The sequence below is a fragment of the Chinchilla lanigera genome, unplaced genomic scaffold (genome assembly GCF_000276665.1).
Source record: "Chinchilla lanigera isolate Chin_1 unplaced genomic scaffold, ChiLan1.0 scaffold00013, whole genome shotgun sequence".
In the NCBI taxonomy this organism is placed as follows: domain Eukaryota; kingdom Metazoa; phylum Chordata; class Mammalia; order Rodentia; family Chinchillidae; genus Chinchilla; species Chinchilla lanigera.
Genome location: NW_004955414.1, coordinates 28756986 through 28776139, shown reverse-complemented (window position 1 = coordinate 28776139; position 19154 = coordinate 28756986). Strand labels below are relative to the sequence as shown.

At 34.5% G+C, this 19154-nt stretch overlaps 1 protein-coding gene across 3 annotated transcripts in view; it reads left to right on the top strand.

The window, feature by feature from the left end:
- The window catches only part of Btbd10 (BTB (POZ) domain containing 10), a 60901-nt gene that overhangs the window by 33596 nt on the left and 8151 nt on the right, over positions 1-19154 (top strand). For all 3 annotated transcript variants that reach the window (XM_005380311.2, XM_005380313.2, XM_005380310.2), the window contains 6 exons: positions 4436-4632; positions 6843-7128; positions 9540-9642; positions 11288-11408; positions 15019-15216; positions 17565-17675. In XM_005380311.2, the coding sequence (XP_005380368.1) occupies positions 4436-4632; positions 6843-7128; positions 9540-9642; positions 11288-11408; positions 15019-15216; positions 17565-17675 (1016 nt within the window). The remainder of the gene's footprint in view (positions 1-4435; positions 4633-6842; positions 7129-9539; positions 9643-11287; positions 11409-15018; positions 15217-17564; positions 17676-19154) is intronic.

Genomic DNA, 19154 nt, shown 5'->3' with positions numbered 1-19154 from the left:
TTTTTTTTTGGTTACTGGGAATCAAACTCAGGACCTTGAGCTTGCCAGGTACGTGCTTATGCCACTGAGCTATATCCCCAGCCCCTATATTACATATTTTTATCTTCATCAAAGTTGGTCAGATTACCAGACGTAAGAATGCAAAATTAATCAAACCATTAAAGAGAATAAAAAATAAAAACAAAAAAATTATAAATGATGGAGTTTCACCAGACATGATGATAGGAATTCAGCAATGGCTGTTACATTGCATATTGTTGTCTTCAAATTAGTTGTTCCTATTACTAGATAGAAGCATGCAAAATTGGTTAATAAATAAATAAATAAAGCATTAACTGTTCTTTTCAAGAAACCATCACACACCAGCAGTACAGTTAGCACAGCTATCCTTCTGTATACATATGTATATTTTTCCTTCCTTCTTTCTTTCCTTTTCTCCTTTCCCTAATCCGGTTGTTTCCTCTTTTGAGCATGCATCTGTTGTATGCTTTGGGATCCACTTACTCTTTCATGTTCTTACACTAGGGAGACAATGCTGACTGTGTCTTTTTAGTCTGAAAATTTCTCTATTTCCTATTTATTTATCTATTTGCCTACTTATTTATTGGTTTTTGTAAGATGGTTTCACTGTACAGGCCAGGCTAAGAAGTTGCTCTGTAGCCCAGGATGGCCGTAAACTACCAACCCTTATGCCTCAGCCTCCTGAGTGCTAGCATTACATGGTCTACCCCCATGCCTAGGGTTCCCCTTTATTTTTGAAAGAGTTTTTTTGTTGACTACAGCAAACCTAGGTCAACAGAGTTTTATTTGATTTTTTTATTTGAAGTGTGTATAGAATTTGTTGTGCATTTTGCATGTGTGAGTTTATAATTTCATCATATTTGAAAACATTTCTGGCATGATTTCTCCTTTTTCTTTCTATTTCTTTTCCTTTATGGTCCCTATTTACAACTGTGTTTGGCCACTGGAGGTTAAAGCACAGCATATTTATGCTTTATTTTGTTTTCTATTTTCTGTGTTTCAGTTTGGATGTTTCCTGTTACCTTTCTCCTATAATTTATAGTCCCTCATTAATTCCATTCAGTGTGTTTTTCATCACTCAAGGACTCTGCAGCTTTCTGAGATTTTCTCTGTGCTGCTCTCATCTAGTTCTTTTGAGAACTCTAGCCATCTTTTATCCCAGCATCTTAGCTCCATATCTTTAATACATAGTCCCTTGGGTTCTGGCCTAGTTTTCCCTCTCTGTATTTACTCTGGAAATGCTCTTAAGATAGTAAATTGGGACTCTTGCTGATCTTATTTCATTTACTTTGGACCTTTAAGGCCTAATGTAGTATGTCTTGCAAATCATTGTTTCATATATTCTGTCCTTTTTGGAGTTGTTTCAGACAGGAGAGTAAATGCAGGCTTTGTTATTCTGTCTTGGCTGCAAACAGACGTTGGGGCTGAGCCCTCTTCTTCATTTCCTTACCTGTCCTCAATTCTTGTGTCTCAAACTTTTAAAGGCAGCCTGAAGCAGAGCTGTCCCCTTTGAACTTGCTCGTCCTCATTTCTTTTCCACATTAATTGTTTTTGCCTTAAGTCCTTTCCTGGTCTAAAATTATTATATTGAAAAGGCTGTAATTAATCTTCAGTGCCATTTGATTTTGAAGGTCTGATTTAGACTGCATTGTATTTGGGACTGAAAAGATGGAAATATATTATGACACCTCTTGCACTCATTTAAAATCTAAGCAGTTTTGAAATGAAGCCAATAGTTCAGCAGAATGTTGAGCAGTATCTAGGCTTCTAGCTACAAAGGTATCTGGTGGAAATGCTTTCTCGACTAATTAGTCTGTTTGGCCCTTACTCAGACTGAACATTTAGCCTGCATTTGCCTTACTCATAGTTGTGATTGAACCGTATCCATTACATTACCAGACTCACATAAAGGAAATATGCTTTCTTATAGTTGAAAATGATTAAAACTTAGCAGTCAGAATAATTTGAAGAGTTACTTTTTTTCTACATGTGATCCTTGTTCTATTAGTATTTATCTCTTTTTTCTTGCCTTAGAAAACAAGCAAGAAATTCCAGTGTTTGTACCCTGTTTTGAAAGATAAATGCAGTAGGATCTTTTGGTTTCTTCTAATTGAAGAAAAAGGTCATATTTTAAGAGTGTAATTGTTCTCTGGTGTTTTTCACTAAATATAAGGTTGAATGGATTTTTTTTTTTCTCTCTTTAGCTTTATGAGAGTCAAATAATAAAGGATAATGGGCTATTATTTCCTTAGAAGTAACTTTCAGGGTCAATAAAAGTTAGCCCTATAGTCTGTTATTAATCTCTGTTTTAGCTGGGTGATGATTTTTAATGAAATAAACCACTAATATAACAAAAAGTATTATAACTAAGAGACTAGCAAAAGATGACCCTGATACACTAAAGGAAGTAACTTTGCTGAATCACTGGGATGATCACATTTTAACTAGTGTGGTTTTGATAAAGGGAGAACTGTGGAACTGTAGAACTATAGAGAGGGCACTGGAACAAATCAGAAGGTGTAAGTTATTCTACTGAATGCTGTGAGACTGAGCAAATCTTGACAGTTTGAACTCTATTGTCCTCAATTGTCATAACTAAATGCTCTAGCAGGTAGAGGTCATACTATGTGCAAGGTGCATTGCTGGTCTGTGCACTTGCTGTACTTTACTTAGTTCTCATACCTTCTTGCCCCCAAAATAAGACCTAGCCAGAAAATAATCAACCTTGAAAACTAAAGATCAAAAATGCCAGCCCCAGCCAGCCTGTACTTGCCTAACTTACCATCACCGTTCCCTTGTTTGGTGGCTACTCTGAAAGCGAGGTAAGACGAAAAGACAGGCTGAAAGTAAATAGAATCTACATTTTATAGATGAGAAACCTGAGTTCCCAGTATATTAAACACTCAAAATGTCAATCAACTAGTACTAAAGATAATTTGAGTGTGTGTGTGTGTGTTTGTGCAGACCTGGGGATTGAACCCAAGGGTTTGTATATGATAGGCAGGTGCTCTACCACTGAGCTATATCCCCAGACCTTTTTATTTTATATTTTGAGTCAGGGTCTTGCTAAGCTGCTCAGGCTGGCCCCAAACTCAGCCTTCCAAGTAACTAGAATTATGATGATGTACCACCGACCCTGATGAATCTGTCTTCATTATTCTAAAGTCATGAAATTCCTTTTATTTCTAAAATATACTTTTAATTTTAAGACTGTGAACCCCATTGTATGCTAGCATGGTAAATTTCCAAATTGCCTTAGGTCTTTTTTTTTTTTTAACTCTCAGTTTTATGACCTGAATTATATTTTGATAATTAAAATCTTACCAGGAGCTTGGCATAGTGGCTCACGGCTGTAATCCCACCACTCGGGAGGCTGAGGCAAGAGGATCGTTGTGAGTTCGAGACCAGCCTGGGCTACAAAGTGAGCTCAAGGCCAGCTTGAGCTGCATAGCGAGACCCTGTCTCAAAAAGACCCCCCCCAAAAAAAATCTTACCAATTTACCAGGGCCTGAGGCAGTGTGTCTTCTTCCTTTGTTTCTAAAGCATTTATTAAGTATTGCTCATTTAGTAGCTGTATATGTGGGATACAGCTGTGTATCTGGTAGTTTTACATTTAGAAGTTAATATAACAAATTTTTAAATTTCTACACATTTTTGCATTACTGCTATACTTAGATTGGATAAATTCCAGAAAGAACCTCTCATTTTAGGCATTTAACATAGCATTGTACATGCATAGTGCATATGACTTAATAAATTGTAAGTGGATTTTGTTAACTAGACTATTTTAATCAGCATTTTCAGTTACTGTATTCATTTCTCATGGATTAAGTTATTCTATTCGAGAGGTTTTTAAATTTTAAAAATTCTAATCATTATAGTTCAGTTTTTCAGATAAATACTTTTCAAATTTTTTTTTTTTTATTCATAGTGTTTGAAGAGTTCTCAGAATGAGTTGAAGTTAGCATCTTTGACAAGGATACCAGTTACTTTCCCCTATCCGTACCTCAGTTTTTCAAATGTTCAAGAAGCTGGTGATGTTACTACTACTTCTGCTACTACTGCTACAATGTAACTCAAAAGTCTGGGTTTTAGTTGTCTCATCCGTAAGAAACTGTGAATTCAAGTATATGATCTTCATACAGTATTCTAGAATGTATGCAGTCTACAAGTTTGAAATAAATTAGACTTCAGAATTGGGAAGTAAGCTTTGTGTGGTGGCAGTATCATAGCCAATGAGGTTTATCTGAGGTGCGATTATTGCTAATAGAATTGGAAAGTAACATTTAACTTTTGTACTTGAAATGTGAATAGTTCATGTTGTATTTTTCTTAAGTGTTTTGTGTTTTTCTTAAAAGTATTTTGTGATGTTATTTTTCTGCTTTTATGGTTAACTTTTTTTCTCTCTTACCAGTACTTCCTCACGCGTTGCTAAAGGAGGAGTGGACAACACCAAAATGAGTCTACATGGTGCTAGTGGGGGACATGAGAGATCAAGAGACAGGCGAAGGTCAAGTGACAGATCACGAGATTCATCTCATGAAAGAACAGAATCTCAGCTCACTCCTTGTATTAGAAATCTTACTTCTCCAACCAGGCAGCACCATGTTGGTATGTAAAATCAACTAGCTTTCTCAACAGTTCATACAAGCAGGCAGTGACACTGAATTATGTCTAATACCTAAAGAATAAAACTAGCTTCTTCTATTGAGTTATTTTTGTTTTAGTTGAGTTTGGTTCTTACTGTTAAAAAAAAAAAAATCTTATTAAATGGAATTTGACAAGAATGTTTTGAGTCTGGGACAGTCTTACAAAAGCAAGTAGCTTGAAATATACCTTTGGGATTGTGAGACATAGATTTTTACAAAATTTCTAGCTAATTGTTATCATATGAGATACATAAAGTGATTTATTATAAAATAATTTGTAGTGAATGTATAGTTAATTAGTGATAGGAGTCTAATAATGCTAACAAATAAAGTTAAAGCATAACCATTATGGAGTTATTTATTCTGATATTTTTATAGTGTCTCAAATTTCATTATAAAAATAAGATGAAAGAGAAGTATGAAGTATTTTATATTTTTAGTAACTAGTTCAGGTCTTTCCCTTCCTACTCATTACTATAAATGAACATTATTATTGCAGGTGAATATATTGTGTGACCATAAAGTACAGTAACAGTCTAAAGCAGCCTTGCCCATTTTCATTTTCTTTTTTTTTTTTGTCTTTCTGAGTCAGGGTTTTGCTGTGCACTTCAGGCTGGCCTTGAACTCACTTTGTAGCTGAGGCTGGCTTCGAACTCACAGCGATCCTCCTGCATCAGCCTCCCGATTACAGGCGTGAGCTGCCATGCCTGTCTCAATTTTCATTTTCACCTAGGGAAGACAATTTACTTTGATTTGGTGGTGAATATATAATGCAGTGGTAGAGAGTATATTTAGCATGTTCACAGTCTTAAATTCAATCCTAAGCCTCTGGAAAAGTACTCCAAAACATATTTAGGCTGAGAGCATGGTTCAGTGGTAGAGTACCAGTTCAGAATGCTTAAGACCCTAGTTTCAATCCCAGAACACACATACACACACACAGATTTACTTTAAATGTATGAGATAGTTTCTGGTAGTTTATTTAAAATCAAAGTTATTTGTATTGGGGCCTAATTATGCAGAGAAGTTAGTAATATCTAGGTAGGTCCTGGAAGATAGACTACTATTAATAAGCCAGAAATTAACAAATTATAAATAAGAGTTTATAGTTTGTTATATGCAGAATTCAGTATCTGAGAACAGGATAGCAAAATATAATAAATTAGTTTAGTTAGCAAATTCTGCTTTTGGGATGCTATACCAGCATTATGGAACAGACAATAAAAGGGAGGTGTCAGTATCTCTGGAGACAAACCTAATTATATAATCAGTAATGCTGTACAGAGTGTTCTAAGTAGTCTGAGTCATGGAGGAATTTGGCAAAAGCTGATGAAACTGATGAGATGGAGGTACATTTTTTAGGTCACCTTTAAGCTTAAGGGATCTAGCCTCTAAATAAAACTTAGCACACAATCTTAATTCCTGTTTTCCCTTTGTAGACTGTTGGAGCACCTAAAGAAAAATTTCTGAACTTCAACATTTTATACCTATGGAAATTATAGATAATAGGGATTCAGTAAAATGTACAGTGTTGCTTTATTCTGTGAAGTGAAATGAGAAGAAATCAGTATGTCAACAGCTACCAAAGCCACTTTATTTGGTAGATACTCAAGGGCATTTGAAAAAGTACTTACTCCTGTACTTAGTGAATTTTTTTTTCTTCTTAGATGGTTCTTTTTGATAAACTGCTGGTTTTACAGTGACCTTATTAACATAATGAGATTCCTAAGTTTGTACTTTATGTTCTCAGAATAGTGTTATCGCTTTTAGTAATTAGGACAGTTTATAATAGTACTCTTACTAATTTTTGACAGATTTTCAATGTGTATTTATTTGACTTATAAGAATACTCAGTTTTTGTGTCTATGTACTTCTAAAGTGGAGTAATATAAAAGTTAATTTTGATATTACTCTGGGTAAAAAGTAATTAGCTCTATATCTTTTTACAAGGCTACAGAAAAGGTTTTAGGAAACATTTTGATATTTTGAGGTTTATTCTTGGGAAATAAATGTAATGTTTACTATGTTCTTTGAAAAATGTTATTTGAAATCAAAAAATGGGAATACAGTGATTTAAAACAACTTTTCTAAATCCAATATATATACAGATAGAGATATACAGATCTTGAATTTTTAAAAGAAAATTGACAAACTTTAACATATTTATTTCAGAAAGAGAAAAAGATCATAGTTCCTCTCGTCCAAGCAGTCCTCGTCCTCAAAAGGTATCTCCAAATGGTTCAGTTAGCAGTACTGGGAACAGCAGCAGAAACAGTAGTCAGTCAAGTTCAGATGGCAGCTGTAAGACCACCGGGGAGATGGTATTTGTATATGAAAATGTAAAAGAAGGAGCTCGGAATGTAAGAACGTCAGAACGAGTGACATTAATAGTGGATAACACTAGATTTGTTGTGGACCCATCCATTTTTACTGCACAGCCAAATACAATGTTGGGCAGGTTTGTATTACTGCTTTTATATTCCTAATTACAAAGCATTTTTACAGCCATTATTTTCTTAAGTTTTACAGTAATTCTCTGTTGTAATGTGTTCACATTTTGTAGATGAAAGAACAGAGTTTTGGAAGTTAAATTACTTGCTTCTGTCAGTACAACTAGAACATTGGAGAGCAAAAGGTTGAACTTAATATTATTTCCAGTGTTCTCTGCAGTACAACTAGGAACAGAACACATATTACTTATTAAAGTTAGGGCGCTGAAAGGTCTGTACAGATTGAGACTATAGGTTTAATTTAACCGAGTAAATTTAGCAATGGTGTTTCTTGATCTCCCAAATTCAACCACCAGATACAGAAAGTATCAACATAGTTTATGAGAAAAATAGTTTGGTTAGCTAATATGAGCTTGAGTTGTCAGTTTGATGTATATACTTTGAGGAGGGGGCAAAAAAAGAAATACCATCAACAAGTGTAGTTAATAGAGTGAGGGAATTAATAATCATCCTTTGATTTTTTCTTTTGGTAGAGAGTTACAAAGTTTATAGTTATAGGAACCACAATCTAAGGCTATAAACAACATAGACTTGATTTTTCAGCCTGTTTAAAACATGGATCAGATACTTTGTAGTTGTAAAATCAGTATCTTCATGAAATTAAATGAAATTGTATTTAAATAAAATGCAGTAGAAGTTTACATGAGGTGAAATCTTGTGTTTCTCTCGTTTGCTTATTGATGACTTTGTCTTGTATTGATGTCTTGGTATGTAATTTGCTAGTGTCTCAATATAGAGTAAATGCTAACATTGTGATACTCCATAGGGGAAAACTACTGACGGAAGCTGTTAGGAAGATGACTTGACATTTCTAATAATACTTTTATGTACAATTTTAAACAGTAAAAAAATAGATATTTGAAATTTTGCTTCAGCTGTTTTTAAGATTAAGTGTTCATATTGATTGGAAAAGAATAGCTTTCCCCTTATGTGAAAAGTTTAAGCATTTGAGGAAACTGCATGACATTTGATTCTTGAATGACTTTTTTTTTATATCAGTAAAAGCCTCTTTTCATGTTAGTTGACTGAGGCACATCTTTGGGGATGAAAATTAATATTCTTAGGAACTGGAAACTGGTTGGCATTCTTTTGGAAACTGAAGTGCAAAAGCTTTGTTCTTCCTGTTTGTGTTACAACAAAAGTTTGTGTTACAACAAAAGAGGAAACTATTTAAATTAGGATGCTGTTAAATAAAGTACCTAGATCAGCCATGTTTACTTTAGCAGTAATGGTACCATTGAGTTGAGAGGTTCAGCTTTCTTTAATTCTGATTTTGAAATTTTCTCGAGAGTACTACTTTAAGCTTGAATTTCATTGAAAAGACATATTTTGCAAATTGTCTGTTTTCTAAGTTACTGCTATTAAAGAGCCAATAGTGTAACTTGAAAAAAATAACAATCCATTTGTATTTTCTTTTTGTGGTACTGCAGATTGAACCCAAGGCCTTCACACTAAGTTACATCCTCAGCTATTTATTTATTTGTTTGCATGTTTGTTTAGAGACAGGGTCTCACTATATCACTAAGTTGTCCAGGCTGGGCTAGAACCTGTGATTTTCCTACTTCAGCCTCCCAGAGTACTGGGATTATAAGCATTACAGTCATCCCAGCTTATATTTTTCTTGTATAAAAATTAATATTGAGATTTTTATTCATTTCTTTAAATTTTTAATTTTCCTCTTCATTTCTCCATTCTTGTGTATCCTAGCATTTGATTGGTTGTTTTTCAATTCTATGATGCATGTCTACAAATTTTGAGTAGGATTTCTTATATTTATAATGGATTGTGAAACATAAAACAACCTAACTTGCTTATGTCATCTTTCTTTTTCCCAGTTTAGTTTGTTGTATGTGCTGCATTAAAGCACTAACTTTACAATGAAAACAAGTTCTAAGGACGTGCAGTGAAAACAAGTTTTAAGGAAAAGAAAATAGATAACATACTTTCTTTTCTTTCTCAGATAAAAATCACCTTTTGTCCAAAAAGACTAGTTTTGTTTTTTTTTCCTCCTGAGGAGGTGGAAATTTTTTTAGTTCCTCAACTTTATCATTTAATTTTATCATGGCTTGATGAATCTGTACTACTATTTCTTAACAGAAAGATCTTTTTTGTGTGTGATGCTGGGGAATAAACCCATATCTTCACGTATGCTAAGGAAGTATTTTACCTATGATCTACATCCTCGGCTCCCTTCCACCCCAAGAACTTTAATATGCCTTTATATATAACATTTGTCAGAATAAATCTCTGATAAAAATTCTTAAACTAAATTATGTAATTTAATGCTTAGATTATGATTCTTTTTCACTTTTGAAGGAAATACTCTGTTGATGTGTGTTTTAATTATTTATTATAACAGGATGTTTGGGTCTGGCCGAGAACATAACTTCACACGTCCCAATGAAAAAGGAGAGTATGAGGTGGCAGAAGGAATTGGTTCCACTGTTTTTCGAGCTATTCTGGTAAGGGTTTGTTTCTTACATGAATCAACTTAATCATAAGACCTTTTTCCTTGGTAGGTACCTTCCTTGGAAGCAGAGTTCTATTTGGGTATCTCTTTGGAGGTATTGAGGATATTGTTTTTCCTTAAATACAATTTAATTCACATTTATTTTAGTACGTAGTGATAATATGATGTAAACAAATGAATTTTATAACCTTCCTGCTGTAAAATAAAGACTTGTTTCTTAGGTGTGCGTAGGCAGTTCATTCAAGTATTTAGTAGTAACATGTCTATAGAGGCCTGTGACTCCTTTCTTCTTAATTTTCTTAAATACAGTATGCCAGTCATTTTTGCTGTGAGAATGAATGTGGCTACTTGAATCATATCTTACTGCTCCATGCTAACAATATGGAAATGTATGAACACTTAAAAATTGTGCAGAAAATGTACTTCTTAGCATCTTTGTATTAAACCTTCTTTTAGAAAGTTTTTCTTTTTTTGGTTTTGAGGATTATCTGAATTAGTGTTACATAGTCCCTCGTTATTTCAAGTCATTGATAAAGATTTTATTTGTAGAGTGTGATAGTTTGAAAATTCAGTTTCCGTAGAGTTTTAGGAGAAGAGAAGAGGGAGGATCCTGAGATAGCAAGTGAATAGGAAAAGTAGTGGATCTGATCAGGTTGTTGGTACTTATCTAAGTACCAGAAGATGTTTTGCGTCCACTGATTCCACAACTTTAGAAACTGTGTTAGTGGTTACTATAGTTCTAAACCTCAAAAATCTTGAGACAGGTCTTAATTTGGGGGGAAGCTTCCCATACTTTGATTTACTCTGCTGTGGAGTTGATACAAAGAATGTTTATAACGTATGTGGCTATGGAACATCTTATGTGTGATTCTAGGCTCAGTCCTGACAACTTTATAAGTATGTTTGTAAATAATAGTATTAATTATAATGATATGGAAACACTGAAGGATAGTATTTAGAGAAATGTCTAATGTGTATCTTTTATGTATCTTTTTTTTTTTTTTTTTTTTTTCCCTTTCTTCTGCTGCTTTTCATTTATGTGTTCTAGTGACTCGATGTCTTAGGTATCTTTTTAGGGTTTTTCTCCGGTACCAGGAACCGAACTCACGACCTTGCGCTTGCCAGGCAGGCGCTTTGCCGCTGAGCTAAATCCCCAGCCCCTCTTTTATGTATCTTGACACTTAAATATGACAGTCTTTACTAAAAACTAAATTTTGTTAGATTCTCTAGGTAATATTTAAAATAACATTATTTACTACCTTACTCTTTAAAAGAATGTCAACGTTGTATGTAGTTATATAGAAAAAATAACTCGTGTGGGAAAATGGTAAGATTGGTATCATGTAGTAGAGAGAAGAGATGAATGAGATAGTGGGAAGAGATAGGTCTAATCATCTCTGCTGTTAAATAATTGTATGTCTGGATAAGTCAGTGAATCTGTCTGGGCCTGAATTATCCTCATAGGTGAAATTAAAATATTGTTTGATGAACTGAGATTCCAGCTAAGTTTAAAATTTCATAATTTAGAAATGTCAGAGCCTCTACTATTTTTGAAAATGCTACCAACACAGCACTGGTAAGTTTTAGCCACTTTCACTCCAGGTATTTTATGTATTTTTTTAACTTTTATTTTTCAGGATTACTATAAGACAGGAATAATTCGTTGTCCTGATGGCATATCTATTCCTGAGCTGAGAGAAGCATGCGATTATCTCTGTATCTCTTTTGAATATAGTACTATTAAATGTAGAGATCTCAGTAAGTATGCTGTTTTGTGTGTAAGTGGTTTGTAGAGTTGTGATAGATTGGAATGAAAAGTCTTAAAGTGTGCTAGTAAGACTTTGAATATTTATTTAATTGAATTATAGTGCATTGTTGAATAATGGAGATTATTTATGGAAGTCTGTAGAATTCTCTATAATCTCTTTGTATAATTTTCCAACTTAATAATTTATTTTTTTAATGAATTCTCCTGGAATTCCTCCTTGACTTATTTCCTATAGCTTTTTTTTTGGTCTTTTTGAGACAGTCTCGCTATGCAGTTCAGGCTGGCTTTGAGCTCACTTTGTATCCCAGACTGGTCTGGAACTTGCAGTGATCCCCCTGCCTCAGCCTCCTAAATGCTGGGATTATAGGCGTGCACCACCACGCCCAGCCCTGTAGCATTTGTTATCAGTCTTTATTTCCTCTTTTTGGGAGCCTTGACTTCGGTCAACTGTGATTTGACTTCCTTCATCTATCATATCAACTAAAAATTTATAGTAGCTTCATATTACTATATGAGATAATATCCTGAGTGTTATGGAAGATACAAATAATTCTCATCAATGGTATTGGTCATTATAATAGATCACATTGATTCCCTAGCCCAGATAGATAGGTAGAAAGACAGATAGATACTGTTAAAGTGCAGTATTAGTATTATGCCTTCCCAAATATTGATAAGTTAGAAACTCTGTGAATAGTAAGTTTTAAAGGCATTTATGTTAAATATAACCCTCTTTTCCCAATCTTTAGTTTTGAGTAACTCCTTGAAAATCAGTAGCATTATTGAGTCTCTTCCTAGGTGTCACGTTATGTTGGCCAAACAGACTTTAAAGCCTCCATTTAAAAAAAAAATTGATAGGACAAATCAATAGATAGGAACATGCCTTTAATCCTGGCACTCAGGAGGCTGAAGCAGAATACTTAAGTTTGAGGCCAGACTGAGCTACATTGTGAGTGCACAGCTAGCCCAGAGTACAAGAGACCCTCAAAACCAACAACAGACACTAAGCAGTTTAAACTCAAATAGTTGGACAGTTGGAGGATCCACCTGTAAATATGAAAAAAGTTACTTTTTTCACACGTTGAAAAATGGTTCTAATTGCAACCATAAGTATTATTATAATTCCTTTATTTCAAGTTTTATGCTGTTATTCGTGAGACCATTTTAATTAAATTGTATATAAATAGATGTTGAAGTTTGATAATTCTGATTTTAAAAACACTAGAATTTCTTATTCATGGAATAAGGAATAAGGAATTTTAGTTCTGTGATGCTTTAGATTTACTCTCATTGAGTATTTTATATTATGTAATTACCTGTGTATCGATATATGTATTATGTTATATAACTGTAGTTATATAAGAATCTATGTAAAATATAGACTTATAAACTTTTAAATAATATTTATAATTGTCTTTAAATTATGTTACTGAAAATTTAGAGATTCTTAAAGACCTTATTAAGAAAAATGTATGCATAGAATTTGAAGAAATTTTAGGAAATTGTGGTCTTGGAAAAATGTAAAGAAATATTGCAGGTGTTGACTTGAGTCCTAAACTGTATGTTTTTTTTCTGCAAATATGGGTCTTTGTTGAATATTTGGAATGGTACTTTGAACTAAAATATCTACATTTGTCTCTTCAGAATTTATATATAGGTACTAAATGTTCATTAACCAAAGACCAGGGTTTCTTTAGCAAGCTTCTTAAAGCTTTATTTCTTAGTTGTCTCATCTTTAAATAAAAACAGTTATAATAATATTACAAAATTTCTGGGAAGATTACCTGAATAGTGCCTAACATACAATATTAGATGGAATTTGCTCGTTTGTCACATTCGCTGTCACTCTTCTTTTTCATTTCATGACAGTAAGCCAGTTTGTACTTTATACTTTCATCTTTGTGTATATGCAGTGCCTGGCACATAGTAAGAACTTACTAAACTGCTTTGCTGAGTTAATAAATGATTGCATTCCTCTCTTGAGCTCTCTTGTTGTTTTCAGACAGTCTCGCTGTATAGTTCAGGCTGGCTTTGAACTCAATATGTGGCACGGATGGCCTTGTGTGGGTTCTTGAACTTTATAGGGCCCTGTTATACTTGTCCTCTCTGGTGTCACCAGTCTTTTCCTCCGTATATATGGTAATTCTCAGGCTCAAACGTACTTAGATCTGACTCATTCTAGACATTTTAAAAATTTGAGTTTTTCATTAGTATTCTTTGAAGTTTTTTTAGAAGAATTAGCGTGTTTGCTATATTAACTCCTGCTCCAAATACTGGCTTGCCAGTTATTCACACTTTTTGTCTATTTGGTAGAGCTTTGTCATTTCTTCATATAATTTCTGCTCTGATACTGGTTTTTCTTGCGGGGGGGTACCAGGAATTGAACTCAGGCAGGTGCTTATGCCACTGAGCCATATGCCCAGCTCTGATACTGTTGATTTTGATCTTTTGTGCTTTTGTTATTGTGTGTAGAATACTTACGTGAGCAGTAAGAATATTTAAATTTTCTTACTGCTAGTGTATGAAAAAGTTACTGAGCTGATGCATTTGAATTTAACCATTCTATTAGTCAGCTTTTTGTTGCTGTGACAGAATTCTTGACACAAACAGCTTAAAGGAGGAATGGTTTATTTTGTCTCAGAGTTTCAGAGGTTCCAGTTTCTGGTTAGCTGACTCTTGCTTTTAAGCCTGTGTTGAGGCAGAAACATGGCGGCATGGCATGGCAGAGGAATGTGGCTTACCTGATGGCAATCAGCAAGCAAAGATAGAACCTGAGAAAGGGGAGTGACTGAGGGAGGATAAGATCTATCCTTCAAAGGCATGCCCCAGTGACCCAGTTCCTCCACCTGGGCCTCACTTCCTAATAACCCCTTCAGTTATGAATTCATCATTGCATTAACCTGTTTATGAGTCAGTACCTTCAATGAGTAGTCTCCTCTTTAGGCCCCACCTCCAAATATTGCTGCATTGGGGATTAAGCTTTCAATACCTGAGTCTTTGGGGAACACTTCATACTTTAATCATAATAACCACCTCACAAAATCCTGTTTGTTTCTAATAGTCTTTCAGTTGATGATCATATATTCTTAGTGGATCACTGACCCTCTTGTAAATAACATTTTAAAATTTCTTTCCTACTTTGTTAGGTTGGCTAGAGGATTTTGAATAGCATTAAGTTTATTGGTAATTCTGGCATCCCTGTCTTTAAAGACATTTCCTTTAGGTTTAACTGTGAAGTCACCATCACTCCTCTTGTAGGTCTTCTCCTTATGGTTCTCTGGCTTGTTACCTGATTCTTCATTCACTGAATGTGGTTGCTCCGTACTACTAGCAGGCTTTTCTCTGACAGTTTTGGTGACTAACTAATACCAGTATATCAGGTGTAGTGTCCCAAGATAGATGACCACTAATCTGGTGGAGAGTCCCCCCTGCCACCGGTACTGGGACTCAAACTCATGACCTTGCGCTTGCTGGGCAGGTGCCGTGCTGCTGAGCTAAATCCCCAGCCCTGGTGGAGGGTTTTTTACACCTTGTTTCTGCTTTTCTTTTACTTATCAGCCATCCTAAAATATCAAGATATTTTTGTGGGTTTCATTTCAGGTGCCCTGATGCATGAGTTGTCAAATGATGGTGCTCGTAGGCAATTTGAATTTTATCTGGAAGAAATGATCCTTCCTCTCATGGTAGCTAGTGCCCAGAGTGGGGAACGAGAATGCCATATAGTGGTACTTACAGATGATGATGTAGTTGACTGGGATGAAGAGTATCCACCACAGATGGGAGAAGAATATTCACAAAGTAAGTATCTTGGCATATTTTCTCTCTCCTGAATTATCACCTTATCTTTTTTAAAAATAATGTTAATTGAAGGACAGGTTTTGTCAAGAAAATACATCGAGTTCTTACATGCACCAGGGATCAGCAAACTAGCTTGTGAGTCAAATTCAGCCTGCTGCCTGTTTTTATAAATAAAGTTTTATGTATTGCCTATGGCTGCTTTCATGCTATCATGGCAGAGTACTGCAACAGAAACTGCATGGCTCGCAAAGCCCAAAGTGTTTCTTGTCCAGCCCTGTGCAGAAAGTGTGTCCACCTCTGTCATGCACAGACGTGGTTTGTTCTTGGTTGACTTTCTGAGGGTAACTTTAAGTTTCAAGTTTTTTTTTGTTTTTTTGTTTGTTTTTTTTTAATATCATATGTGTTCCTAGAAGAGACAGTGGTCCTTCACAAATTCTAGAATTTTGTTTCTTCAGGTGTTTCTCACCATACCACACCAGCATGTCTTGCGCAGCATTGAATGTTTTTTCATTCTACTTCTAAGCTTTTAATTCTAGAGTCGTTTGATTCTTTTGTTAGAAAATCTATAGTATGTTCTTCTTGATGAACCCAATATTAGCATTTCTGAGTACTTTCATAAATGGAGAGAGGTGAAAGAATGGCTTAAGAAACTTAGTAAAATAGCTTAGCTTCTTGTTCTATAAAATCGAGTCCGTTGACTAGGTAAGGATTAGAGTTAATTACAGGATATAGAAAGCACCAGAGCCTTTTAATCTCTTGTTTTTCCACTTTATATACCCTTTTCTAAAAACAAAGCAAAAAGCTGACTCCAAATGCTGTTACTGTTGACCTTTGAGAAAGATTTCCAAACAGTCATCTTAATATGGATTATAGTGGCATCTTTCAGAGTTGAGACTGACATACTTCCTTTACATTATATACTGGAGTGTTGAAATATCTTCTGTGGATAATCATAATAGGTATTTCTCTTGCTGTTTCCTCAGCCCTAGATTCTTTCTTGACAATGATTTTCTAATATGTGGAATAAAAGGTGGAACAAAATCCAGGAAAAATGAGATTACTAAAAATCAAAAATATCCAAAATTATTTTCTGTGAGGAAAGAGGAATGAACAAGCTTATTTATATTTTAATTTAAAAAAGAAAATGACTCCAAGAAAGTAGGGCTAACCATGGAACATAGGAAATGAGATTATAATGATAAAGGTGTTATAATAGGCCTAGCCTTTTCTATTCCGTTGTTACGCTATTTTAATTTTTTTCTTGTTTTTTTGTCTTAAGCTTTGAAGCTTAAAAGGACTGAATTGCATTTTCACTTAATTTGTCTGTTGCATTTTATGCCAAGATACTCCAACCTAACTAAGACATTTGAGGATATAGAGATTACTATGATGCTCTAAACATTTCTTTGTCAAAAAAAATCTTTTTCTTAAAATATCAGTAATCTTAAGGATTTAGTAATAATCACAAATCTATCCCATGAGTAGAATTTGTATATGTATTTTCCTTAACTGGCTCTTAAACCAGCAGGTTTGGTTTGTGAGTATGTTTTTCTTTTTTTGAAAAAACCTTTACAGTTCACCTTTTAAGGGAGATTACTCCACCTGAAAGAGAGAAGGCGAGGAAGGTCCATCAGTGTAACTCCCTGAAGTTCCCAGCACATTTGGAAGACTCAACATGTTGTCAGTGGAATGTCTGTCCTTTGCAAAGCCAGTTTTCTCTAAACAGACTAACCTAGGCAGAACATGCTCGAATCTGCCGTTTTTAACATCAGTATTAAGTGGGGCTGTTCGCCTGAATGGAAAACATTTTGTGGGGCTTGGGTCTTTGCCTTATGGGGAATTATTAATAGTTGCTCAATCCATGAAAAGTAAAATGTAACTGTTTCATATTCTTTGATAAGGCAGTTCTTTCCCCCTCTAGATTAGTCCTTGTAGGCATCTTTGCAAAGTCCTTTACTTTGTTTGCTTGATAATGATACGTTATTGATATCTTCTTTTGGTTCTCTTACTCGAAACTTGGGGTAGATCCCATTCCAATAAATGTGTATCTGATGGATTTTTCAGAAAGAAATTCTTCCTGTATCTTTCAGAAAGAGATTCTTCCAGTGGATTGGGTTACCTGATTGGTTATCACAGCTTTTCTTGTTTCCACTTAAGTAGACGTTTGCTTCTACATTAACTGTACTGAATATTGTCCTGTCATGTTGGCTAGTCTTTCTTTGGCATTAGTGCATCTATTATGTGGGCTTTTAGGGCTTTCGGGCTCCTTTGATGATCAAGATGGATTTAAGTTCATCTTTAAGTACTTCGGTTTTAATATGAAATGTTTTTTGTCTTTTTGTTTCCAGTTATTTATAGCACAAAATTGTATAGATTCTTCAAGTACATTGAAAACAGAGATGTGGCCAAATCAGTTTTGAAGGAGAGGGGTCTTAAGAAGATTAGATTGGGAATAGAAGGTAAGACATTTTCATTATTTAGTGTTAATTTTCGTTTTAAAAAAGAAGATTAAAAAATTGGGTTCCATTCAGAAAATATTTCTAATAGTTTGAGGAAAATTCTGACAAATGATTAGTAAATCCTTATGTAGAAGATGAATAAATAATAGAAGTCAGCTTTCTTCTGAGAACAGGCCATTGGAAATGATTTGTTACATAAGATTCCCTAGTGTTATCAGGGTATGATTCTGTCTTTTCTGCCATAGCTTGCTCTATTCCACTTTTGACAAATCCCATGTGGTATGTGTGCGCATGCATGTGTGCATTGTCATGAAACTGACAAGGCTTTTTGCTTAGCCATAATCTTTGAAACCCAGTAGGATTAAACACTACTTTTTAAAAGTTAATGTAGAAGCACTGCTGTTGACTTACTGGTGTCTTAAAATAGGATAATAACTTATTTTCAAGTTAAATACAAATTACAAAAGTTCTTTCTGTTATTTAAATGCAGACATTTTAGGTAGCTTTTTACATTATGATTTAAATAAATTTCTCTTAATGCCTTGTATTTCTCTTTATGCCTTCTCTTTATGCTTCTTTTATTTTATTCTGCATAGCAAGGAATAGTGTAAAAGTCACGCTGTGGCACCAGATTATTTATGTTCAGACTCTGTGACTTAATTGAAGTCATTTAAACATGTGCCTCGGTTTCTTCACCTGCTGTGGAAGCATGCATAAGTTTCTAAGGTTATTGTGAGGATGGAATGAGTTAATACATGAAAAGCACTGAAAATATTACCTGGCACATAGTAAGTTACCGGTATGTCATGATGATAATGAAGATAATAGTGCTGATCAAGAACCTGGTTGAGCTGCTACAGATCACAGTGATGGGCTGCTGAGACATATGGAAAGAATTACTAGAAGCAGGATTTTTGCGGAAAGGAGATTTTTGGACTTAAAAAACAATGGAATTACTGACATATGTGAGATTCATCGGTGCTTGCCTTTATCCATCAGTTTGCCCTCAGCTGCTTGGTCTCAGAGCCAGAAAGAAGACTGCTTTATGTTGGGAAGACAGGGAAGGCCTGTCTGAGGAGGAGAGATTTGAGCTGAGCTATGATGACAAGGATGGTTGTAGGCAGAGAAAATAACAAGTCAGAGGTATTGGTATGAAAGAAGTTCATGTGTTTGAGGTACAGAAAACACAAATATAACTAGAATTGTATGGTAGAGGAGATTTGAAGTGATATATTGATACGAATGTTGACAGGAAAAATAGTTTAGGGTCGTGAGATATGCAAGGTCTAATAGGTCATAGTGAAGAGTATACTGGCCACGTATCTTTTTTTTTTTTTAATTTTAAAGAATAAAAGAAGGATAACATAATAATAGGGGGGACTTAGCAAATTACAGACAAAATGGTAGGAAATTATCAATGGTTATCATTTTACATATTATTGTCTACAAAATAGTTTCTCAGGAAAACAAATAGACAAA